The sequence below is a fragment of the Perissodus microlepis genome, chromosome 2, assembly GCF_051167445.1.
Source record: "Perissodus microlepis isolate ML-2025 ecotype Zambia chromosome 2, ASM5116744v1, whole genome shotgun sequence".
In the NCBI taxonomy this organism is placed as follows: domain Eukaryota; kingdom Metazoa; phylum Chordata; class Actinopteri; order Cichliformes; family Cichlidae; genus Perissodus; species Perissodus microlepis.
In genome coordinates, this window is record NC_140462.1 from 26165803 (window position 1) to 26188735 (window position 22933).

At 41.1% G+C, this 22933-nt stretch overlaps 1 protein-coding gene across 1 annotated transcript; it reads right to left on the reverse strand.

The window, feature by feature from the left end:
- Positions 1–649: 649 nt before the first annotated feature.
- On the reverse strand, positions 650–22669 carry tgfbi (transforming growth factor, beta-induced). Its single transcript, XM_084953712.1, has 17 exons — positions 22418–22669; positions 19671–19769; positions 9506–9570; positions 9248–9405; positions 8971–9135; positions 8446–8592; positions 6635–6776; positions 6331–6543; positions 5623–5760; positions 5386–5528; positions 3060–3196; positions 2622–2752; positions 2113–2237; positions 1671–1773; positions 1409–1476; positions 1214–1238; positions 650–1121 (listed from the first exon to the last, which is right to left on the reverse strand). The coding sequence occupies exons 1-17, from the start codon at positions 22528–22530 to the stop codon at positions 1060–1062; spliced, it is 2034 nt and encodes a 677-aa protein (XP_084809838.1). The 5' UTR covers positions 22531–22669; the 3' UTR covers positions 650–1059.
- Between the last annotated feature and the right edge of the window lie 264 nt (positions 22670–22933).

Genomic DNA, 22933 nt, shown 5'->3' on the forward strand with positions numbered 1-22933 from the left:
CTGAGCCGCAGCGTTAAACCTGCTCTGCATTAAAAGAAGCCAAACACAGAGAGCAGACTGACAGGAAGTCCCAGAGTCTGCTCATACTAACTAAATAAAAGGCCCTGTAATTTAATGAAATCAGGCAGGGAGAGCATGTTTGTAGAAGAGGTCATCCTCACCGTTTCCAAAGTTTCAGATGAACTGAAGCTGATAAGAGTTAAACTAATGATATTGGTGACTTATTACTGACTTGATTTAGCCTCACTATGAGTTTGTTTTGTGCTCATGTCTGAAATTGAGATTTTGATGGGAAACACTCATCGAACAGCTCACGGCTGATGTTGATGTTCGGTCTTGAAACAAGATAATTTTAACAGTATGTTCTGGTCTCTGAGAGGCGTTCACTGCTTCAAATTAAACTGTGCAAAAAGCAGCTCAGTTTCAAACCTGGATCACATCAGGGACGATGCAGGATTCCCAAATGTTAGCGGGATGGAGTCACAACCACTGTTATAGGTAGAATCTGAGACAATTACAGAGCAACTTTTGTTGTAAAAATGTAACTAAGACATAATGATTTGATTGTTCTTCAACTTCACTTTCATACAGAGATGTTAGTGCAGACAGATGCGAGGTGAGGCTGAAGGACACATGGTGTCAAACGAGCGGCAGCGTGGTCTCACTTTTCGGTTTTATTTTACAAAAAAAAAAACTACACAGAAACCATCAGCTCTATGGTTGCTTCAAGCTCTGACATGCTGCAGAACAACACGAGTACAAAACACACTTTACAAAAGTTCACACTCTGAATTATGGAAGTAAAAACTAGCTGTTATATATATATATATATATATTTTTTACAGCGCACAGAAAAAACAACATTGGTTTGATTAAAAATAAAAAAGGAACAATTTTAAAAAGTCTTCACACACATTTCTTCTTTTCCAGACATGAATTACACCAGAAAATCACCTTCAGATCCTCTCATGGCCACGCAGCAGAGGATTTAACACATGACCTTTGACCCTCTTTAGAGAGCCTCTGCTTTTCTCCTTCTCGTCTTCCCTCTTGGCAGTGTTACTGCCTCCGGCTGATCATCTTGCTGGACTGACTGTTGAGAACCTTATTGAAGAGATCGTCTGAAGAAACAGAGAATGAAGCAGAGCAGATTCAGATGAGAGTGGCGTGCAGCAGGAACTAAACACATCATGAAGACATTACAAACACTCACCGTTCCTGAAGCCCCTGGAGTCTGCCTGCAAGACACAAAGGAGGGCATTGCAGCCCAAACATGTGATTCAGTAATCAGAGGACAGGTATTACATCAATCTTTCTGATTTCAGGATTTTGGACATTTTGAGGTGCAAAAGTGATATTCAGATTATTTGTGAAAAGGTTTTTTGGCATAAAGAAAGGCCTTTCTCACCCTGGAAGCGGCAATGGCTCTGAGAGGAGCTGCAGGTCCGTCGCTCTGCTCTCTGTCCACCTTTGGAGCTGAAGACACAAAAACGCCAGGTCAGCTTTAAAGGACAGGTCCACATTTGAAAAGCGCTTACTTCGCTTCAATTTTATGTATACAGCGCCAAATCACAACATCAGTGGCTGCATGGCGGGTTATATTGTAAGATAAACCCTACAATAATACAACTATCTTATCCATAGTTCGATGTTGTAAACATGGTACTCACGCAGAGGTCTAATGATGCTGTTGACGGCGTGGATAATTCCGTTTGTCGCCATCAGGTCAGCGTCAGCCACGGGGATTTTGTTGACGTAAACTGTGTAGTTACGCTGAGAGACAAAGAAAGGCGTCAGACTCACCGATTATCCTAAGAAATGTGATATTCCACATTTGCAGCAATACTGCGCAACATCTATGGTCAACACAAATTAAATATGCCTTTAAATGTGAAATAAGATACAAAGTGCTGAATAAAATATTGAAAACAAAATATAAAATAGACAAATTAGAGATGAATAATCAAAATATAATAATAATAATAATAATAATAATAATAATAATAATAATAATAATAATAATAATAATAATAATAATATCAATAATAATAAACTGTGTATTTAAAAAGAAAAAAGATTTCGGCATCTTTTAAATAAAGTTTTTGAACCAACCAAGCCCAGCTCCAGCTTCTCCCCCTGCAGAGTTTGGAACCTGGTGTGAGAGGAGACGCCACCGCTCACCAGCATACTCTCCCCCAGGTGATACTTGAGCACACCTGACAGCTGCTGAGGGTCACCTGGACACAGAAACACAAACGGTTCTTACTGTGCGTCTGATCTCATTTCCTTCTTCATGCTAAGCTCTGCTATAAGCCACGACTCGCTTTGCCCCGTGTCAGTAGATGACTGGAATCAGAGCAGAGTCTCTGTATGTCTTTATTAGGGTGGAAGGTGCTGCTGCTGTTTGTGCAGCAGATTAAACAAACAGTTTGTGAACATTCAGCGTGTTCAGTCCAAACAAAGAGCAGAAAATTAGCCGCCCTGAGAAATCTCTACAAACCACCTCTCAGTATAAACTGCTGTAAAGAAGAGAGACGCTTTCCACACGTGTGTGGAAACTGTCCATGTGGATTAATTAAGAATGTGAATAAAGAGAAGATGTGTGGTTGAATAAAACTCACGCATCAGCCTGTTGCGTTCATCCTGCGGCAGTGCATTGAAGGCATCGTTGGTGGGAGCGAAGAAGGTGAACACCTTCTGCTGGTTCAGAAGCTCGGTCATACCTGCTGTCTGAATGGCATTGACCAGCGTGCTGAAAACAGCAATAAATGATGTTAGCTCGAATGGCATCTACACAACAACACACTAACACCTCTGCTTCCAGTCATTATGCAACACCAAACTAACAGCTTTATGATAATCTAGGCTAACAGCTGACTCACTTTTTTGGAGCTTCAAACTACAAAAAACCCTTTTTCACTGATCATAGTTCGTGCAGTTGCTGCTCTGTGCCTCTAAGGTGCACTGTAGAGTCATTAAAACTGCCAATAGGTGACAGGGAGTGTTTTTGCTGTACTTTTCCATCAGAGAAACATGATTCAGATGGTACAGATCCTCACATGAAGCGGTCATCGGCCTTCAAGACATCCATGATGTTTCCCATTGGTGGAGTGATTACTTTGTCCACTGTGAACATGGTGGCATAGCGTCCAACCTTGTCATGCGCAGCGATACAGGCGTTCTCGATGCAAAGGTTCTACAAAGAAAAAAATTTGTGTTTAAATACCTAACACTGGGCTTTGGAATGAGAAAAAACGAGTTCTAGTTATTATTATTACTGTTATTATACTGTTTAGATACCACTGCTAGCAAGCCAGAGTGTTTCTGATATATTTGTTGATCTAATATTTGTTGTGGAAACCTGTTAACCTTCACACTGACCATGCTGAGTTTGACCATCTTGATTTTGAAGGTACCCTTCTAGTTATTATTATGTTGCTTAGATTAAAAAAAACTGACCAACTAAAGCTTCTTCTCTGTAATGTTTGTTGACTTGCGGAGGAAACCTGACCACAGGCCTGAGGGAATCACAGATGACTAAGAATTTTTTCATGCTACTGTCTCCACATTCTAGAGTCTAGTCTAGGATATTGCGTTGGTCTTATCTTTACAATGTAAAGTGTCAAACACAAACCTTAAAACATACTTCACATTAAAATGTAACAATTAATGGTGTAATGTAACTCTGTGGCTAAGTAGACAGGTTTATATCCTCTTTAAATGAGGTAACACACCACACACACAGTCCCACAATGGTTAAGTATGGAAAGACTTAACCGCTGTGGGATGCAGGAAGCTTGATGTGGTCTGCAGAGTTCATTACTGAGCAGACAACCACCCACAAACCCGACCTGGGACATGTGGAAACGAGCAGAACTACACAACCGCCTCACATCCTGTGTGACCAGAGCACAATCAATACTACTGCTAGGACGTATCAATGCGTAAAGCATCAGTGTGAGAGGCAGCTATTCCACTACAAAATCAGTTCACTTTTCGGTCATTCATCGATTATCTGACTTGACTTTTGCAAAGTATGTTTCTGAGAGCCTAAGGAAAAAACTAAAACTGACACATAGAGAGGGGTTAACAAGGGCAGAACAAGGGTCAACGGAGGGGAGAGAAACGGGGACCAAAAGAGGCCAAACAAGGGCTAACAGCGTGCAAGGGAGCACACAAGAACCAGCAACGCTAACATGGGGTAAAGGCCAAAGTGACTCAATACAGGGGCGATAGAGGCCAAATAGGTATCAACTTATTAGGTGTAAGCTTGTGAGATTAAAAAGGTTTTGAACGTAGACATAGTTATAACTGACCTTCGGTCAGCAGCCAGCTTGTTCCAAAGAACAAGACCACAGTAGCTGAAAGCACCCTCAGCAGGCTGAGACCTGATTCTGGGAACCGTTAAAAGATCTGTATCTGATTACTTGAGAGGTCTGACTGGGTTAGAGAATCAGCAAGTCGAAGATAGGCCAAAACGTGAGCCTTGAGGAACCCCTGATTGGATTTTTTTAAACTACTAATCACAGTTTAGGTCTCTGACCTGAACCAATGAAATCATAAAGGCTTTGAATTAAATGTCATAATCAAAACTGTTAAAGTCAATAATGAGATCAAGCAGAACTAAGACAATACAAACAAGGACCAACCAAGTAGAGGGTGCACAACATAAAGTAATCACCCAAAATAGTGACATGGTATGACTAATAATCTGGCTAGCCTACTCAGCAACTGGTGATGCTGACTGTTCAGCTCCAAACAATCATGGGAAAATAAGCATTTATTGTGTTTCATTTATTACTTCAATAAAGTTCTGTCTGCATGTTTCAAGTTAAAGTTAATAAAGAAAAGAGGTTTTCAAGAGAGATGAAAAACAGCATCTCATTAGGAGATGGAAGCGGTTTAATTCCTCATGGCAGCAGCAGACGGAGGCAGCAGCTCCATCAGAAGTTGATTCTTCAGCAGCAGCTTCCTGTTCTGACCACAAACAATCACATAAAACAAAACCACATAAAAGAGCAACATCTGCTGTGAACAGCCTCTTGATCCAGCAGAGAACCATCCACACTCAAATCAGCCAAACAGCTGTACAGTTGGCTGTTCTGCATTCAGAATATTTAACTTGTTTCAGGTCCAATTAAACAGTCTCATGGCTGTATTTTGACACATGATGAAACAATACTACTCTGCTTCTTTACCCTGTGAATTCCAAGTACTGCTAACCACATCTGTACACTTCTAGAATTTGTGATTTTTGGCTGTTCAGTCGCCCTAACAGAGAGTTATGGTTAGTAACCACAACTGAGTCTGAGACACAAGGAATCTGAAAAGTGTCTCTAACAAACTGAGGAACAAACCACCAAGTAAAGAAATGTCAGTTCTTACTTTTCTGTAGACAAAGACTCTGAGTTTGAGGCCTCCCAGTGTCTCCAACTCCTGGCCATGGTATAGAGCCTTGGATGACAGCTGCTCCTTCAAGACGTGATTGCTCATTAATTTTCTCATGCTGGGAGTCATTGTCATACTTCCTGTTAGACACGTGGAAACAATGGCTGTTCATACCCATTTCTGATTATCCCTACAGGATGGCAGGAAAGGCCTTTTTTGGGGGCCACATGTTACCTTTAAAGGCGTCGTTCAGAGGAGCAAGCATGGTCAGAGCCTCAGACCCGGTCAGGTGGGGGGTTAGACCAGCTTCAACAAACATCCTGGTCGCAGTGGAAACAGATGAACTTTCAGCCAGCTCCAGGAGAGTTTTAGCTGCAAGAGACAAAGAAGTATTAATACTATCTCTGGTACAACTAATAATCCTTTTAGGTAACCCTAACCCTAACCTAAAAATGGTAACCGTAACTTGTGTTTGTTAGAATTTTCCACCATTGTTCACTTCCAGTAGTACTCAATGTGGACAAATGTGACTTGGTTTATTTTAATATAATTGGTCCCATAGTCACTCGACACCACCATCGGACCAATCAATTGGTTCAAGGTGTGATTTCATAACACCAAAATTTGATTTGGTTGAATACCACCCAGGTGTAGAGATCCAAGAAGTGGACGGATCTTGTCTCTTAGTCTCAGTGAGGACCCTAAACTTTGAAAGATCTGTAAAAATAATAAACATGAGATTTTTTTGGATCTCCTGCTAAGACAGAAGTTCTTCCAATGACCTGAAGGTGATAATTCAACTCTGAGTCCATGATTATTCCAAGTGCTTATGTTAAAACCACTACTGAAGGACTATTTTGTGCGGATTCCTTGTGCAGCAATATCTTCCCTATATTGGGTGAAGCATTGTGGTATTAGTAGTATTGTTTGTAGTGCAATTACCTGAGTCAGGAATGAGCAGCTCGCCGATGTAGTGGATGACTCCATTGGTGGCTAGCTGGTCCGTCTTGGTGATGATAGCTTTGCCGTTCAGGGTCATGTGTTCTCCATCACAGCCGACCTCCAGCATGGTTCCCTGCAGCGTTTCCATTGGTGTTCCTGACACAACTGACTCTGCGCAGTGCATGTTCTTCAGGATGTGGTAGTTGAGCAGGTCTGAGGGGGCCACACATCAGATCATACAAAAGTAATTTAAAAATATAAACAGAGCCAGATAGAAGGAGTCACAGTGTCTTGTGCCGGTCACCTTTTAGAGCTATGGGGTCTCCCAGAATTCTGTTGAGGGTCTCCCGAGGAATCTTCTCGAAGGCGTCGTTGGTGGGAGCGAAGACAGTGTAATGACCCTCGCTCTCCAGCATGGTGGTGAGACCTGCAGCAGCAAAGGCCGTCTGAAACACAGACAATGAGACATACAAGAAAACAGAGACAAGAGGTGCTTATTCCATCAGAACTTACAACTACTACAAGTGTCTGGGGACGTGCAAACCTGTTGCTGGAGAAAAGCTAAATGTTCAGGATTTCATAGTTCTCTGATTGTTTTCTGTATGTGACAGATATGGACAGCAGTCACCCAGAATCTGTTACTGTGGAGCATGTGGTTAAAAATGTCTTTTTGACATAAGAAACAACTTCTGTGAAAAAGATTTCTCCCCAGTGTCAACATACCCATGGCCACACTCTAAATTGCCAGACAAAAGGTGGTGGCCAGGGTTCTTCTTCTTCTTCTTCTTCTTCTTCTTCTTTCATGTTTAACGGCAGCTTGCATTGGTGGCCAGGGTTTGAAACAACTAAATGCAAAGAGGGATAACTGGACCGCACCACCACTTCCTGCTGAAGGGGCGAATGTGTGTTTTCTTTAATTTACAAATAAAGTAGTTGTACTTCGTGGCTCAAGAGTTGGGAGTTCGGGTTGTAATCGGAAGGTTGCCGGTTCGAGCCCTGGCTTGGACAGTCTCGGTCGTTGTGTCCTTGGGCAAGACACTTCACCCGTTGCCTCCTGGTGGTGGTCAGAGGGCCCGGTGGCGCCAGTGTCCAGCAGCCTCGCCTCTGTCAGTGCGCCCCAGGGTGGCTGTGGCTACAATGTAGCTTGCCATCACCACTGTGTGAGTGTGTGTGAATGGGTGGATGATTGGTTGTGTAAAGCGCTTTGGGGTCCTTAGGGACTAGTAAAGCGCTATGCAAATACAGGCTATTTACCATTTACTTAATTAAATGTTTGAGTTTAGTTTAGGGTTTAGTAGTTTTGATTTCCTTCTTTGGTGTTTAGTTTATTAACAAACCAGACTGTACTGCATTGTTTGCTGTTTATGATTGTGTTTTGTTTAGTTACCCCTCGTGTCTCAATGGTCTGATCAGCCATTATATATACCCTCGTGTGTAATTTCATGTGGAGGTCATTTATGTTTGTTTGGGCAGTCATTTGGTTTGTTAAGTTTGCAGTCTTTGCCTGAGTTGAGTTTTGTTTCTTTGACCTCTTTTATGAGCTCAACATTTATGACTTTTGTAAATATAATTTTTGGGTTGGGTTCACAAATGAAAACCCTATTTTTGTAATAATTCCTGTGACTCCTCCTGCTTTTTCAACTCGGTCCATCACAATTTCCCATAGAGGTCTGCAACAGCAACTATGGACTAGCAGGTCCAGTTAATGGGGTAGACCTTAGATTCAGAAGGAGAGTTCATGGGACTTTAGAACTGATAATTTACCTTGTGATATATTTTAATGATTTACTGTGATGGAATCAAACTCTTTGTCATTTTATGGTGAAAAATGTTCTTCTTAAACTGCTGAGGTATTTGCCCCTGCTATGTTTCACAGCCTGGTGAAACTCTCTGTGATAGTCATTTTATACCCAGTCATGTTACTAATGAACCTAATTAGCTGGCTGATGTTCCACCAGCTGTTACACAACTTTTACAGTTGCTTTAGCTGTTCATGTAACAACTTCATTTAAATATTTTTAGATAAGCAGGTATTTCTAATTTCGTAGGCTGTTTTAATACAATTTTTTCCAAAGGTTTAAAACAACAAAAGGATTTTAAATTCAATGGACTTACACGCAGAGTCTCCAGGTCGTCATCAATGTCAATGATTGATTGCATGTTGTTGGAGATGGCTGTGATGACGCGGTCAACCACGTGCACGATCCCATTGGTGGCATGTTGGTCAGGTTTGACCAGACGAGCGCAGTTCACAGTCACAATCTGTAGATATACATACATTGATGATCATACACATAACTTTATGATACCTAATGTAAGATAACAATGATGTTCAGAGCAAGACTGTACATACAGCCTCAGTTTTGAGCCTGGAGACAGTCTGGTAAAAAAAAAAAAAAAAAGGTATCTTAACAAGCACTGGGACTGCTGACCAAAGTCCTCTGTGGAGAAGGGAGAGCAATAGCTTAGCTGATTAATACACAGAGACCTGACTAAAGTCGGTTGTCTCAGCTAATGATTCTTCCTGCGGTGGTTTCACATTAATTACAAATTTCTCTGGTCTATATTCATGTTATCATGACAGCTAAACTTGATTCCTGTGCCAGAGTTACAGGCTAACAATAGTATGTCTTCATTCACCCCGTTGCTGTAGTGGTGTATATGGACGGGGGCATCCTGGTACATGGAGGAGAAGGTGGATCCGTGCTTCAGCTCCTCAGAGGTTAGCCGGCGATTCACCATGTGGTAATGAAGAGCATTTAACAGCTCGATATTCACATTGCTCACCAGAGCGTCAAGGATCTCCTGGAAAACGACAACAAACGACACACAATGAGTTAAGCAGGAGAACCATCGCTGATTGCTCCTCACAAAAGGAGCGCGAGGTTGCAGTAAAAGGGTGTGAGTGTGTACTGACTGTTGGCAGAGATTCCCAGGCCTTGTTACTCGGGGCGAAGAAGGTGAAGCTTCCTGGACCTTCGATCTCCTCCCTGAGTTGGGCTCGATCAGAGTACATCTGAGTGGTGGAGGCGCCGACCACGCCCAGAGTGCTGTAGATGTTCACAAGAGGCAGCGCTGCAATGGTGCACATAAACAAACACAGCTGATGACTCTCTGCAGTAAAATCCCAACAGATGTTTTAAACATATTTAGTGTAAGGGGTGAGAGGTCATACCTGCAGGACAGCCCTTCTCTCCGGGAATCTTCTCATAACCAGGGCAGCACTCATAGGTGATCACCCTGCAGAGAACACATAAAAACACAGGAGAACATGAGGATTCTTGTGGACCTTCTTGTATTCCCTGACGTCAGAGCAGAGGCCTCATGTCAGACTTCATGTTCCTGTTTCTCTATAAAACTCTCAGCTGCCACATCAGGAGCTCGTAACTTGTCTGTAGGGTTTCTGCTACAGGATACTCATAAATTCCTGTCTGACAGTAATTATGCTAATAAAGTTACGAGCTGCATGAGCAGACCTGAGAGTCTGCAGGTAGTGCAAGTGGTCTTATGAAATGAGAAAAAAAGAGCTCCAGTAACCATTCAGCCCTTACCTGACTCAACAAAACCCGCCTGTTTGTCCAGGAAAACAACAGCTTCTACAAAGCTGAAGACCCACCTTTGTTTACTGCATCAGTACTTTGCACACTAACCACTAGTTTATCTAAAGAAAAGACAAAAAAACTATCTGTATTATGGCTTTAGCTGAATGGAAGAAGTACACATCTTTCAGCCTGAGTAAGTCATCAGCTGGAAGGAGTTAATGTCGTACGACACAAGCTAAAAGGGGAACTCTGAAACCAAAGATATCTTCAAAAGAAACTTAGACTTTGAGAGAGCTGGATCTGAATCAGAGGCAGCTCGACTCTTTGCTGGATTATGTCAAAGTGCTGAATGAAGGCAAAGTATAAGATAGTGGAATGGCAATATGATATGAACATCATCCTTCCATGTGTGCCTGTTTGGTGGCTCTTCAGTGTGCCTATGTACAAATGACACCAATCCACCTATTTAAATAAGCATTTGTCTGTAGAAGACAAAAGAGAATGGGCACACCCTCTGGATAATCACTGGAAAAGTTGAACCTATTGAGGCCACAATATTAGCCAGAGAAAAATCACGCTGCTGTACTACAGCCAATATCATCCAGTGGGACAGGTGAGCACTGAATTTGGCTGATGACCCTTTTCTGAGCGCCCAAACATGACTCATTTGGACACAGAGTGGATGAGGTGAGTGACATGCTGCCTGCAAATTATGGAAAAGAGAAGAAAAACAGACAAGGAAAGGCTTTGTGTTTCCCTGAGTGTTTTGGATTCACAGTTTGAAGTGTATTCCACCAGAAAAAATATTACTTCTGCATCCAGAGCATTTAATTGCCCTCTGATTTTTTCCAGTTTCTCACTGACTGGAGTTTTTCAGTCAGTTTTTGTAGACGTGATTTATGGCCATTTCATCTTGCTTAGATTCAGTTACACACGCCTTATTGCAGGTCATGACATGTGTGCTAGAGTTACATGTCACACATTAGTGGAAGCAGCACATCTACTATTCCTACTCATTGTAAAGCTGTATGTATGGGACTGTTTTTCCTCGCTGCACCAACACATTCACAGTCTGTCCACAATCTGTTCGTCACAGTGGGCAGAAGGTTCCTCTATGTCTGAAAAACAATTTAAAATAATTGGAATTCACATTATAAACATAAACTTGTCTGAGAAAGGAGGAAATTAAGAAATGCTTTGGTGACAAGTTTATGGTGTCAGATTGTAGTTTAAAATCTTTTAAAAAAATCCAAAAAACACAGTTTATTTTATAAATTATGGTCTGGATGTAAAAAAAATAAGGAGAAAGAACAGTATGGCTTATGGCTGGGTTACCCTGTGAGTGACAGGGATTAATAATGGATTCTGACTCTGATTACCTAGTGTACCTAGTGGTCACTCTGGGAAGTGCACCCACTGAGCAGGATTTACAAGCAGTAACTGTGGGACCAGGAGGACCTGTGGAGGTCTGTCTGCTGGAAAAATCTCAGAACGTTACTTCAGCTACAGGCACATGTGGGCTGCAATGAAGCGTACAGCCTGAATGGAGCTTTCAGGACTTCCTGTTGAGATTTCCATAATAAATGTGGCTCCGCCGTCTGGGCTCATAAAGCTCATTTCCTCAGAGAGGAGAAGAATCTGCAACCAGACTAGATGTCTGAGAGGAGACCTGCACCCACTGCCAGGAAAAACACTAAAACCAGGGCAGGAGCTCCCATCTAGCTCCTCACTTCCTGTCCACTACAAAATAAAAGGTCATTATGAAGAGAAAAGTGGCAACTCGACTGCACGTATAAACATCAGTTTGAATAGTTCTGGACATGAACATTACTACTTTCAGTTTAACCGACAGCTTGAGGGTGATTAAGACTTAACCAAAGCAGATTTGAACTATTATGTCACTGCAAAGGTAGTGAAGAAGACTGCATACCCATAATCATAGTCAGTGTCTTTTAAACTGAGAGCAAATGAACATAATTCAGCGAGGAAAAAAATCTATCTTTGGCTCAACAACCTTCACTAAAAGAGCTTCTCAGCTCTGACAAATACTTTGATTACATGTATGAGAGTAATTCTTCATTTATTTGAATGTCGTCTTCAAAGACTGTTTATAAAAGACAGAATCAAAACTGGAGAAAACTTCTTGGTCAGTCTGTTTATCGAGCAGTTTGCTGGGGTTGAATTCCAGAGGGACATAACAATGACACACAGTGACAGTGACAATACTATCGTTATGAAAGCTCTAGCTACATGTATTAGAAATATGTTGGAAATAACAGTAGGCCAAAGATTAAGTCTTGAGTCTTGAACACCATAGTTAGAATGTAGAAGGTGGAGAGCAGATTAGCTGAGGTGAAGCCTAGCAGACAGCCAGCAGCTACAACAACGTGTGTCGCTTTAATATTTAATATTTATCCTGCATGTATAAGCCAACCTCTTTGTGTCAAACCAGTGTCAGCCTGTCTCTATGTTGCATGACATGGGAACTTTTTAATTTGCAGCTGGAGATAAATCATTGAGTGATCAGTCTGCCAGCAGTTGAATTCTTCTATAAAAATCCATTTCCTAAACTTCCTCCTGTGTCAGCTCCTCCACTATGTCCTCTCTCTGAGACGTTCTGAGTCTATAAACATCAGATGTGTATTTTCTTCAGCTTTACGAGTCAATGATTGTTGGAAGGATGACTGGCAAGAGTCCCCTGATGGAGGAATCTGATTATGAATTTCTGAGTTTCTTGTGTTTGTTTTAAAAGAGCGATTAGTGGACAAATCTTTCAGTGAAGCCAGGACCACCAACCAGTCACTGCTCCATATTAACACTTAAACCGTCTGCGGACAGAGGTCTTATTTCTGCTCTCAGGTCCTCTATAATAAAGTTTAACGTCGACAGACAGAAAAAGGAAGCTCCCAAAGCTCCCGCAGCCTTCATCACCGCTGCAATAAGTGCAAACATGTGAAGAGCAGCTACTGATGGTGTGTGTGTTAATGTGCGCAAACACACACTGGACTGATTATCAAAGCAGATGGAAACTCAGGTCCCTTTTGTTCTCCACATAAGTAAAGATGGCTGCTGTGGATTTATGACAAAACAAACAGAGCAAGGTTGCAGTAATTCTGCTGCTGGGATTGAGCTGCTCGATGAAAACCTTAAAAAAGAAATGCTTTCACATCCGTCAGCAGCGCGTCATCCTTCAGATTGTCAGAGGAAGCTTCAAACATGAAACTGCCAGCCATGAAAAGCCTGAGAAAAGTTTCATCAGGGATTAAAAGTCATTTCCAGAATGTAAAAACAAGGTGGACACGTACAAATGTTGTCTTTGAGAAACTTTTATTAACTAAAGCTGATGAATTAAAGTTAGACACCTCAGTGAGGAAATTAAGGGACGAGTTACACAAGCTTGGTTATTGTGAGGGTGCGGTACATAAACGTGTGCTACTTAATTCTAAATGAAATGCCCTTTATTTAACAAAAATGCCTGTTAATGATCTAGATTTTTTTTCTACAAAATTAATACTTTTACACAATATTTAAGAGACAGAAATCTAATCTTCTGACCGAATTCTGTGTCTTATACACCGCACAGGTGCAAGATCACTGATTTTATTAACATCTCAACAAAAACTCTGAGTAAGTCAGCCATGACAAGCTAACAGCTAACAGTTTAAATCCAGACTCTACAAACCACATCACACATTCCCAATAATCAAAGTCTAAACATAACACAGCTCAAATCATAGTCAAGCGTTCCAAACTTCATGTGTACATCAGTGTGTACCGCTATATGCCTTATTATGTGGGCAAAAAGGACAGAAAGTTCAGTTTTATGTTGCATTTTACAAATAAAGGATTTGAAAATTATACTAAATTGCTTCTAAAACATCTTGTAGCTCTAAAAACTTCCAAAGCTCTCAGAGCTGGAAGTGAGCTTGAACCTTTGAAGCTCTGAAAGCTAGTGGAGCCCTTGAAGGTGTCTGAGCTGTCAGAGTGATCGACGCTCTCAGAGCTCTTAAAGTTCTTGGACCTCTAACAGCTACCAGAGGTCTCAAGTCTTTGAAGTTCTCAAAACTTGTGGAGCTCTGGAAGCTACCAAAGGCTACCAGCATCTGGAAAGTCCTCAAAGCTCTCAGATTTCATAATAATTATCAAGACTAGGTTAGGTAGCAGAAGATCAGCGTATAACTTTGGACACCAGACCTCTGTGCACTATTATAAAATAGTTCTGACACATAAGAAATCACAGCAAGAAGATCAAAGGGACAAAAGTAATGTAACAGTGATAAAGATATGTAGACCAGAGTAAAGAAATCCCCCCCATCAGATCTCACCCAGCTGCTGAGCTTTAAACATCTCCAGGCTACATCTCTGACCTTTGAGCCATGTTTTAGCAGTTGTAGGCTGACACAAAGTCTCTTCTCGCAGTTTGACTCCAAACCTTTAACGCAGTGTCATTTTGCTTTTGTTGTTTTAGCTCCTAAACTGTGGAATGAATGAACTCTCACAATCTGCACAGCTGCCTCCTTCAGTTGAAAACCTGTTGACTTGGATAGTTTTACCTCCTTTAACTGCATATTTTGATCTTTTGTTCTTTATAACATAAATAAGATGGTTACTTCAGTGCTGTTATTGTAAGTATTATTATAATTATTAGCAGTATTACCTAAGGTTAAAGAAACAGATGTGGCATTAGTGTCTGACAGACAGAGGGTACTTTGAGGACCCGGGGTTCAGAGGGGGGTTGTAGTGAATTACGATGGGAGTTATGAGTCTTCCTTCTGCTGACCTCTAACCTCCGGATCCTCCTCCACAGAAACCCACGGGTCCAAAGCCGCAGAGACAAAGGCATGACTGTTAGACTCAAAATGCCCCACCAGTGTAAATCCAACTAAACTGTCAGAGATAAGAGCTCAGTGTTTCCACACCCACACTGTGGGTGTTGTAAGATTTGTGTGCATGGGGCGTCAGGGTCCTCCAGCGACTTCACTTCCTACAAATGTCCACAGAAAGTCTCACTTCCTCTTTCTGTCCTATTTGCTGCCAGCTGAAAGAATCTGTTTGTGAGAAACGTTCAGGCTGAACTGTGAGCTGCGTCAAGGCTGAGTCCAACATCCTGACTGGACACATTCAGGACAGGAAATGCACAAACACACAGGACGAGCCTCACAAATGTATGAATAAATACACAGAGTAAGCAGGAGAGATGAAAACAGTATGAGACAGAAAGAGGTGGCGGACGGGAGGAGGATCATCTTTAGATACAAGACGGGAGAAGAAAATAGTGGAGCAGGCTGAGAGATGAAGAAGATGAGGGAACAGAAACTAACTAAGAAGAATTAAAGTAGAAGAAAGAAGAAGTAAATGAAACATTGCAAACAAAGTTATGAATCATTTCTTATGCTGTCTGTTAAACTGCTGAAGCGGACATTTCCATGAGTGTGCCTCATGATAAATCTGTGACAGAAACACCAACGCCTTCGGTTTGAATTCAACACGCACCAATAACCGATCAGCTGATACTAGACTGTGGCAAATAAAAAGACATTAACCAGAGACAGGGGCTGATATTTAGCTCTTCTATCTGGCTTGCTGAATATTAAAAATTAGAGCGACAAAGACCAAAAAGGTTTTAAAATTGTTATTTTTATCATCATCTGTGTGAATCCAGCCTAAATGCTCCAATAATTCTACGTAACATGTGAAGCATTCCTCGTCCAGAGCTCATGGAGCGATGATGGATGGAAGAGTCACCCAGGACACCAAGATTCAGGTTCCGTTTAAAAATAAAAGTAGATGTCAGAATTAATATTTTTAGACTCCGATTTAAGAACTCGCGTTATAACGTGAGTTCAGGGATGCCACGGTTCTGCTGATGTAATTTAAAGAATCTCCCCAAATATGGAATAAATAAAGTATTTCTCATTGATAATTGATCTGAGCCCACACGAGCTGATGACTTAGCTGATACCCTTCCACAAATCCACTTTTTCATCTATTTTGATTTTAAATACTTCACACACACTTACTATGCCTCTGCAAGCTGTTTTGCAACCCTCTTTTCTTGTTTCAGCGTCATATCTGCTGTCACTGACGCTTGCTCTGATCTGTGAGAGGCTCTTTGTGCTACACACGGAAAGGTGGGGCGGTCCCAGAGCAGAGTTTTACCAGTAAATCTAAACGACTGCAGATATAAATCTCCTCTGACTGCTCCTTTGTGGTGCTACTTTAACCCTGTCTGGGTTCAAATAGACGCTTTTACAACATTAACCACATACCTTCTGACTTTGTGTACTCTGTTTTGGTGGTAGTTTTTCTTTTTCTTTTGTATTTTGTTAATTTTTTTTGTCTCAGTTTAGTTTTTCCCTTCAAGAAATCTTCATTTCTCCACAACATCCATCACCTTCCTCTTACATATTGGACCAAAGCTGAGTTTAAAGTGGCAGCAAACAAACAAACTGCTGGCACATTTTGAAGGCATGAATGCATTCACACTGACAGTGGGTGTTTGTGTTTGGTAAAATGTGCTGTCAGAGGCTTGACAAGTTGCAAATGTTCAGATTTAAAAATCACCTCTGATGTTCATGTTTGAGTTTGTTAGAAAAAGAGAAGCTAATAAAGTCTGGGGAAAGCTTGAGTGGACTGAATAAATGTGGTTAAACAGCCTTTAAATCGTATTTAGTTTCATGTGTCCAGCTGATTACTGCTTTGCTAAACTGGCTACTGGATATAACTCAGAGTTTAGTTTTTCTGAGTAAGATTTAATGCCTGTAGTGATGAATGTTATGTAGATTAATCAGGAGAAAAGCTGTTATCACTGCAGAGGCTTCAACTCCAAATCCCTGTTTATGTGTTCTGTCATTTTGATTCAGCATTTGCAACTGCTGCTTCATAAGTAAACTGTATCACTGTGTTCCTGTTAAACAGTGTTGTCTGTATAAACACATGCATGAAAAATAAGCCTCCTGTCTTTTAAATCTTCCTCACCCACCGTCACCTTCCTCATGTTCACAGCTCTGCAGGGACACTCCGCAGCCAGCTGCGTTTCACTCAAGAATGTGCTCATAGAAAGAGTTTGGAAGGATTTTAGGATTTAGCAGCACGTTTCCTCTGCAGCGCCTTCCAAACACATACCAAGCAGAAATCCGGATTTAAAATAAAAATCAAATGCAGCGTTTAACGTTCAGAAAGGTTTTTCCTCTTTGGGCTGAAGATGGAGTTGGGAAGTAAATGCAGACAGTAAATTTCAGTGGTTTACAGTCAGAGACACACACCCACATTATTAATGAGGCAGCAGAGGCCAGCTGTGCTGCAGATCTCATGCCGCATGAGCTGGACAGGATTAAAGCAGAGTGCTGTGTCTGTCTATTCCTGTGAGGACGAGTTTCAGTTTTAGACTTTAGGGCTTTCTGGCCCTCACTTTAGAACTGTTCACACTTGGGCTCAGGTTTAGCTTTAGGCCAAATGAGATGAGTTCTCACAAAAGCAGGTGTAAAAAGCAGTCTGTTTCTCTGCACTCATGGAGCTCAAATGGGAAAAATCAGCTCTTAAGTGAAGTTGGTTTTAATCCAAGTGTTTGTGGATGGTTCTGGAATGACTTGTCTGACTGGCCAACTTGACCTCATGACAAAAAAAGCCAAGAAAATCAACAGTATTTGATTTTTCCACTCCCAAATTTCCTCTCAAACTTTATGTGCATTCTCTTCTGTTCCTAATGTTCAGATGATGTGCATGAGGTCTTTCCTGTTTGTGGATGCTTTTCACCTGACAGACTTGTTTACTATACTGCCTGATTTCCAGTGTATGACCTCAACTTTGATCAAAGACTTGGATTTGATAGACACTTACAGCAACAGCAACAACAAAAAGGCTTTCACTTTATGTACATGGATGCATTAATAGAGATGAGTTTATTAAGAACAAACTGGTTTCTGTCATTTTGAGGTTTAGATTAAGTCTTGTAGTTTAGCTGCTGTTTAAGGTTTTAGTCATTTTTAAGGACTTTTATGGTTTGAGGATTTGGGCTTTGTATTCCTGGGTTAAGTAATATTTCCTTCTTTTTGTTTAGGGTATTCTTTCTTCCCCAAGTCTTTATCTTCTTTAAATGATAAGCGGACTGTTCTTATATAGCACTTTTCTACACTACCTGAGCACTCAGAGCACTTTATACAACTCGGCTCATTCGCCCAATCACTTTTTAAAAAGAAAAATATAAGTGCTTTCTATCTAACATTCACACTTCAGTGGATGCAATAGACCAACTTGGGGATATTTGGCATGCAGACTGGAGGACTGAACCACTAACTTTAGTACATCACTCTACCTCTACCTCCCGAGCTACAGCCACGTAGAGGCACTTCTTTTATTTTTAAAGTATCTCTCATGTCTTGTATTCAGTTTTACTTCCCTCGTGTTTGTTTTGATTAGTTTCAGCTGTTTCTTGTTGCCCACCTGTTTCTCTTACCTTGACTGCTGTCAGTGACTATGAGTGTATATATAGCCTCAGTTTCTTTTATCAGGGTGTCTGTGATCTAAAACTGGTACCAAATGCAGATGGAACTTAGTTTATGTCATTGTCAGAGCAGAACAAAAAATAAAAAAGGTATATGTGGGCATGTTTTGGCAGATTTGGACAGAAATGGCTACCACAGCAGGTAGCTCCACGTTTGATTTGGTAGAGTTATGCACTGGATGCCCTTCCTAATGCAACCCCACAGCGTCTTGCCATTCACTTGGGAGGGATCTTTTGTTTATCAAGTGAATGTGTAGAGACTAGCCTTACGTTAAAAGTCTTGTTATGATCATTTTCCTATGCTCTGTAAGATAAAGCTAAGTGAAGAGGACTTTGTTTTCCTATTCTGGACCACAGTGTGATTCATAGGCAGGTCTCTGGATTCACTCTTAGGACACTGGATGCTGTTTATCATTCTGCCTTCTGGTTTATTACTGGCAATGGTTACATCCATCATTGCTGCAGCTTACATGGAAACACTGGATGTTCTCTGCAGTCCTTATGAAATAATATAAACATTTTACTGTTTATAAGGCTGGAAGCTTCAGTTTCACATCTACTTTGTCCTTGCGTCGTATCCTTATGTGACTTTAAACTGGCATGACTGTAATTCAGAGCTAGCCTCATTGCAGTTTAAATAATTTTCAGAAACTCTCTGGACAACTTTACAAGCTAAACTCACTTTTCAAAGGATGAATAAGTGTTTTTAATAAATTAAAAGCTTGCTTCATATACTTTGAAGCACATCATTACTGCAGTTTGGGGACTGAGTTCTGTGTTTCAACCTTATTTGATCTGAAATGAAGCTTTAGGTAGGAAACACTGAAGGAATTCAGACTTGACTTGGACTTAAATTAATGACTCGGACTCTAACTCGAGAGACTTTAGACTTAGACTTGAGGACTCCAAAGGAAGTGGAATATATCAGAAAAGTCGATGTATATGTTTGCACGTGTCCTTTAAATGAACTCATGAGACTGAGAGTGGAGTCTCAGCCTCAGATGTAAACTGACTCTGAAGTTTGTGCTCCGCTCTTTTTATTCTGAGGTTATGTAAGAGGCGGGTACACCTTGGGAGAAGAACATTTCTCTGTCATCTGAACACAAACTCTCTCTTTTCAGCAGAACTAAAGTCAAACTAACAGAGTTGGGGTGAAATCAAATACAAAAATCAACTCAGAACCACAGCTGTAACCAAAAGTGAGAAGCTGTCGACCTGTGCTCTGCTTCTTAAGGAAAACTAAGAATGTATTCAAAATGGTAAATATGGCAAAAAGTGCAGTCGGTGGGACTTACGTGGGTTTGCCACAGATCTTGCGGTGGTACCACTGTTTGCAGTTGGTGAAATATTTCTTGCTGGTGCCTTTAATCTGTTGCATGGCGCAAACATTGGGTCTGAAACAGAAGAGAGACAAAGAGGAAAAAGTTTAGTTTAATTCAAATGTTTATACTTATTAACCACTGTCATTTACAACATACAGAGACAGTTGGCTTAAGTAAACCGCTAATCCTGAGCGTGAGAGCAGAGACACGTAGAAGCTCTGTTAAAAGTCTAAATCAAAGTATTTGAGTCATCGATTCATAAACTGAAACAGACTGACAGCCATAGGTTTCACAAATGATAAACTGGGACTGTCAAAAAATTCAGTTCATACCAACTCTGGTAAACATAATTATCCCCAATTAAGAAAAACACTCAAACTCACTCAAGCACAATGTTGTGATCTCAGTCGGCATGCATATCGTTTCATTGTGTATTGTTCTGTCTGCATAGGGACAAATATTAAGATGAACCACACCACACAATTTATAGCCTAAGCTAATTTGCACTGGCTGTCTCCCAAGGCGTCTGTGCAAAACACACACACGCATGACTAATAAGCAAAACAATCTATACCATAAATCATCCACAAAGAAATCCCAAACTCAGAACATAAAGGACAAACAGAGCAGTAAAATAAATGAAAGAGCAGATCGTTCATGGCTGCAGGGCTGATCCCTCTGCAACAACCGTCAAAATGATTAAAATGATCTCAGTTTGAGTTCTGCAGGTTAGGAATTTGTCACGTTGTTGACCCGAATTGAAAAAGCTGTTTATCCAAATGAGGATTTACGTAATGGCACCTTACAGTTCCCACTAGCTGACCCATGTGATTATATCCATCGAGGAGCCAGAAGGAGAAGGCAGGAGGAGGTCTGATATTAGGTAATTCTTCTGTGCGGAAACCAAGTAAGCAACCGTTTTCTGAAGTGTTGTTTCTTGTTTGGTAACTAAGAAAATGTTGTCTGCCCTTCTTCCCTTCCAGCCTGGGCTCACAGCCAGATGTGAAGTATTTAGGAAAATGCATTTGTCCTTGTACATGAACAAGTTTACATCGCTTTTTTCAATTCCAGTCAGGGTGACAGTGAAACCGGGAGTTTTTTCTCTTGTTAAAATCCTCTGAGAACTTTTCTATGATCCTTTTGTAAACCTATTATAGCTGTTAAAAAAAACAAAAAACAGAACACATGAAGAAAAACTTTTTTCTAAAAGTTGAGGTCATTAAAGTTGATGGAAACTAAACTTAAAAGTGAAACTGCTGTCGTTTATAAAGGTTTTGGCACTGGTTCTTGTCAAATGGTCGATGACTGATTGCTGGAGCTCTTTCTCTAACATCGTAGGGTCTTCAGCTTAGGTATAGAAATTAACTTAAATTGAACATGAAGAGTTATGGTAGATTATATCAACCAGTACAGAGTACAGAGTACAAGCCGGATCACTGTAACACCCTCACACGCTGACTCTCGGCTTACACTCACACAGACTCGCTCAGGCTGGCACCGGTTTCCTGTCTGTGAAGGAAATCCAGCTGTTTAAACCCTGACACCCCCCCCCAAACCATGGATATTTAATATCATACTGCAGTACACAAAGAAGAATTCAGATCCTTCGCTTAAGAAACAAGAAACCGTGTCACTCCAGTGAGAGCTGAAAATTACCACCACACCTGGCACGAATTGAAACCCTGGATTCAGATGGATATCTGGAGCTGGGCTAGTTTTTTCATATTTTCTTCAGAAGAACCAGGATGTCTCCCTTTTTGTGTGTATATTTCAGTTGTATTTGTATGAAGTGTGAAGATATGACAACAAATATTCAATTATGTCACATCCAACAACAGGGAAGAATGACTAGATGTGGACCGACTCAAAACATTAATCACCTGAGTTGGCTGAAGCTCCACCTCTAACAAAAACCCATTAAGTGAATCCATCCAGAACTTTAAAGGCAGTCCTGCTAACAAACAGACACATTCAACCAATCACATGAGGAGATGATGCTCAAAAAGTCAGCGACTTCCTTCAGACTATTTCTAAAATTATTTTTAATTGTCCTTTTATCATCTCTGATCAGTTGCTTTATTGATTTTCAATTCTCCAGTTGTGCTTTGGAGGAGTGCATTATACTCTTTGAGATCATGAGGAAAACGTGAAGTGGTAGTTCTTGAATAAACTTGATCACAACCATTGTCCAAATATGGAGATACGCGCTTTTCCCTGCACAGTGAGGCCATGAGAAACAGCCGTCAGACAGATGTGAGTAAAATGGATATTTTAGCTGAGGTGTGGTGCAGAAAAAAGCTGCACAACACGAATTTGATTAAAAATCAGCAGAACATCTGTTTTTCATTTGCAGCAAATAAGTATATTCGTGACGAATCGATCAATAAAATTCAGTCACTTTCTAGTAGTCGCCCTTAGAAGGAATCTTTTTATTTCTCCAGTAAAAATATTCGATACACGTCATGTTCCTGCGTAATGAAGTACTTTTATTTTTACACTTTGTTTCCAAACCGGGACTTTTACTTCTTTATTAAAGCTGAAGTTTTAGTACATTTAGTGCAGTGACTAAAGGACCAGAGTACTGACGCTCCCGCAGATTATCGATCACTCTCTGATCATTTCTATTGATCAGCTCAGTAGTAGTTGAGGTTCAGTCGGGCAGGACCAGGCTCGGCTCGGGTCACTTAGATTCAGGAGAGAAAAAAAGAAAAAAAACTCACCCATGCGTCCGGCCTCTGATCCGGCTGTGCTGCAGGACCGCCTGGAACGGAGACCGGGCCACACACACGGTCAGAACCAGGGCCAGACCCAGGGCCAGCGCGCACACATTCATCTTCACTTTCTGGAGAAAAACCTGCTGCTGCTGCTTCTTCTTCTCTTTCTTCCTGTGCTTTTTCCTCCTTCCCTCTCTGCAGCCCTCGGTCCCTACAGGGACCAGGACAGTCCGGCTTTATACACCGAAGAAAGAGGAGGAGGATGAGGAGGAGTGGCGAGGAGGATGGGGAGGGGCGCACCAGAGCAGAGCTGGGAGAATCCTTTGTTGCGGGAGAAGTACTAGTGCAATTGTGTAAAATACTCCCCGGCAAGTTGAAGTTTTTAAGAGTACCCTGCAGTAACATGAGACTACTGCTTTGAATTCACGAGTCACCGATGATGATCGATATATTATTGGTTTATCTGTTGATTGTTCTTCATGAGTCGATCAAATATTTCTCTTTTATCTGGTGTGAATCCCT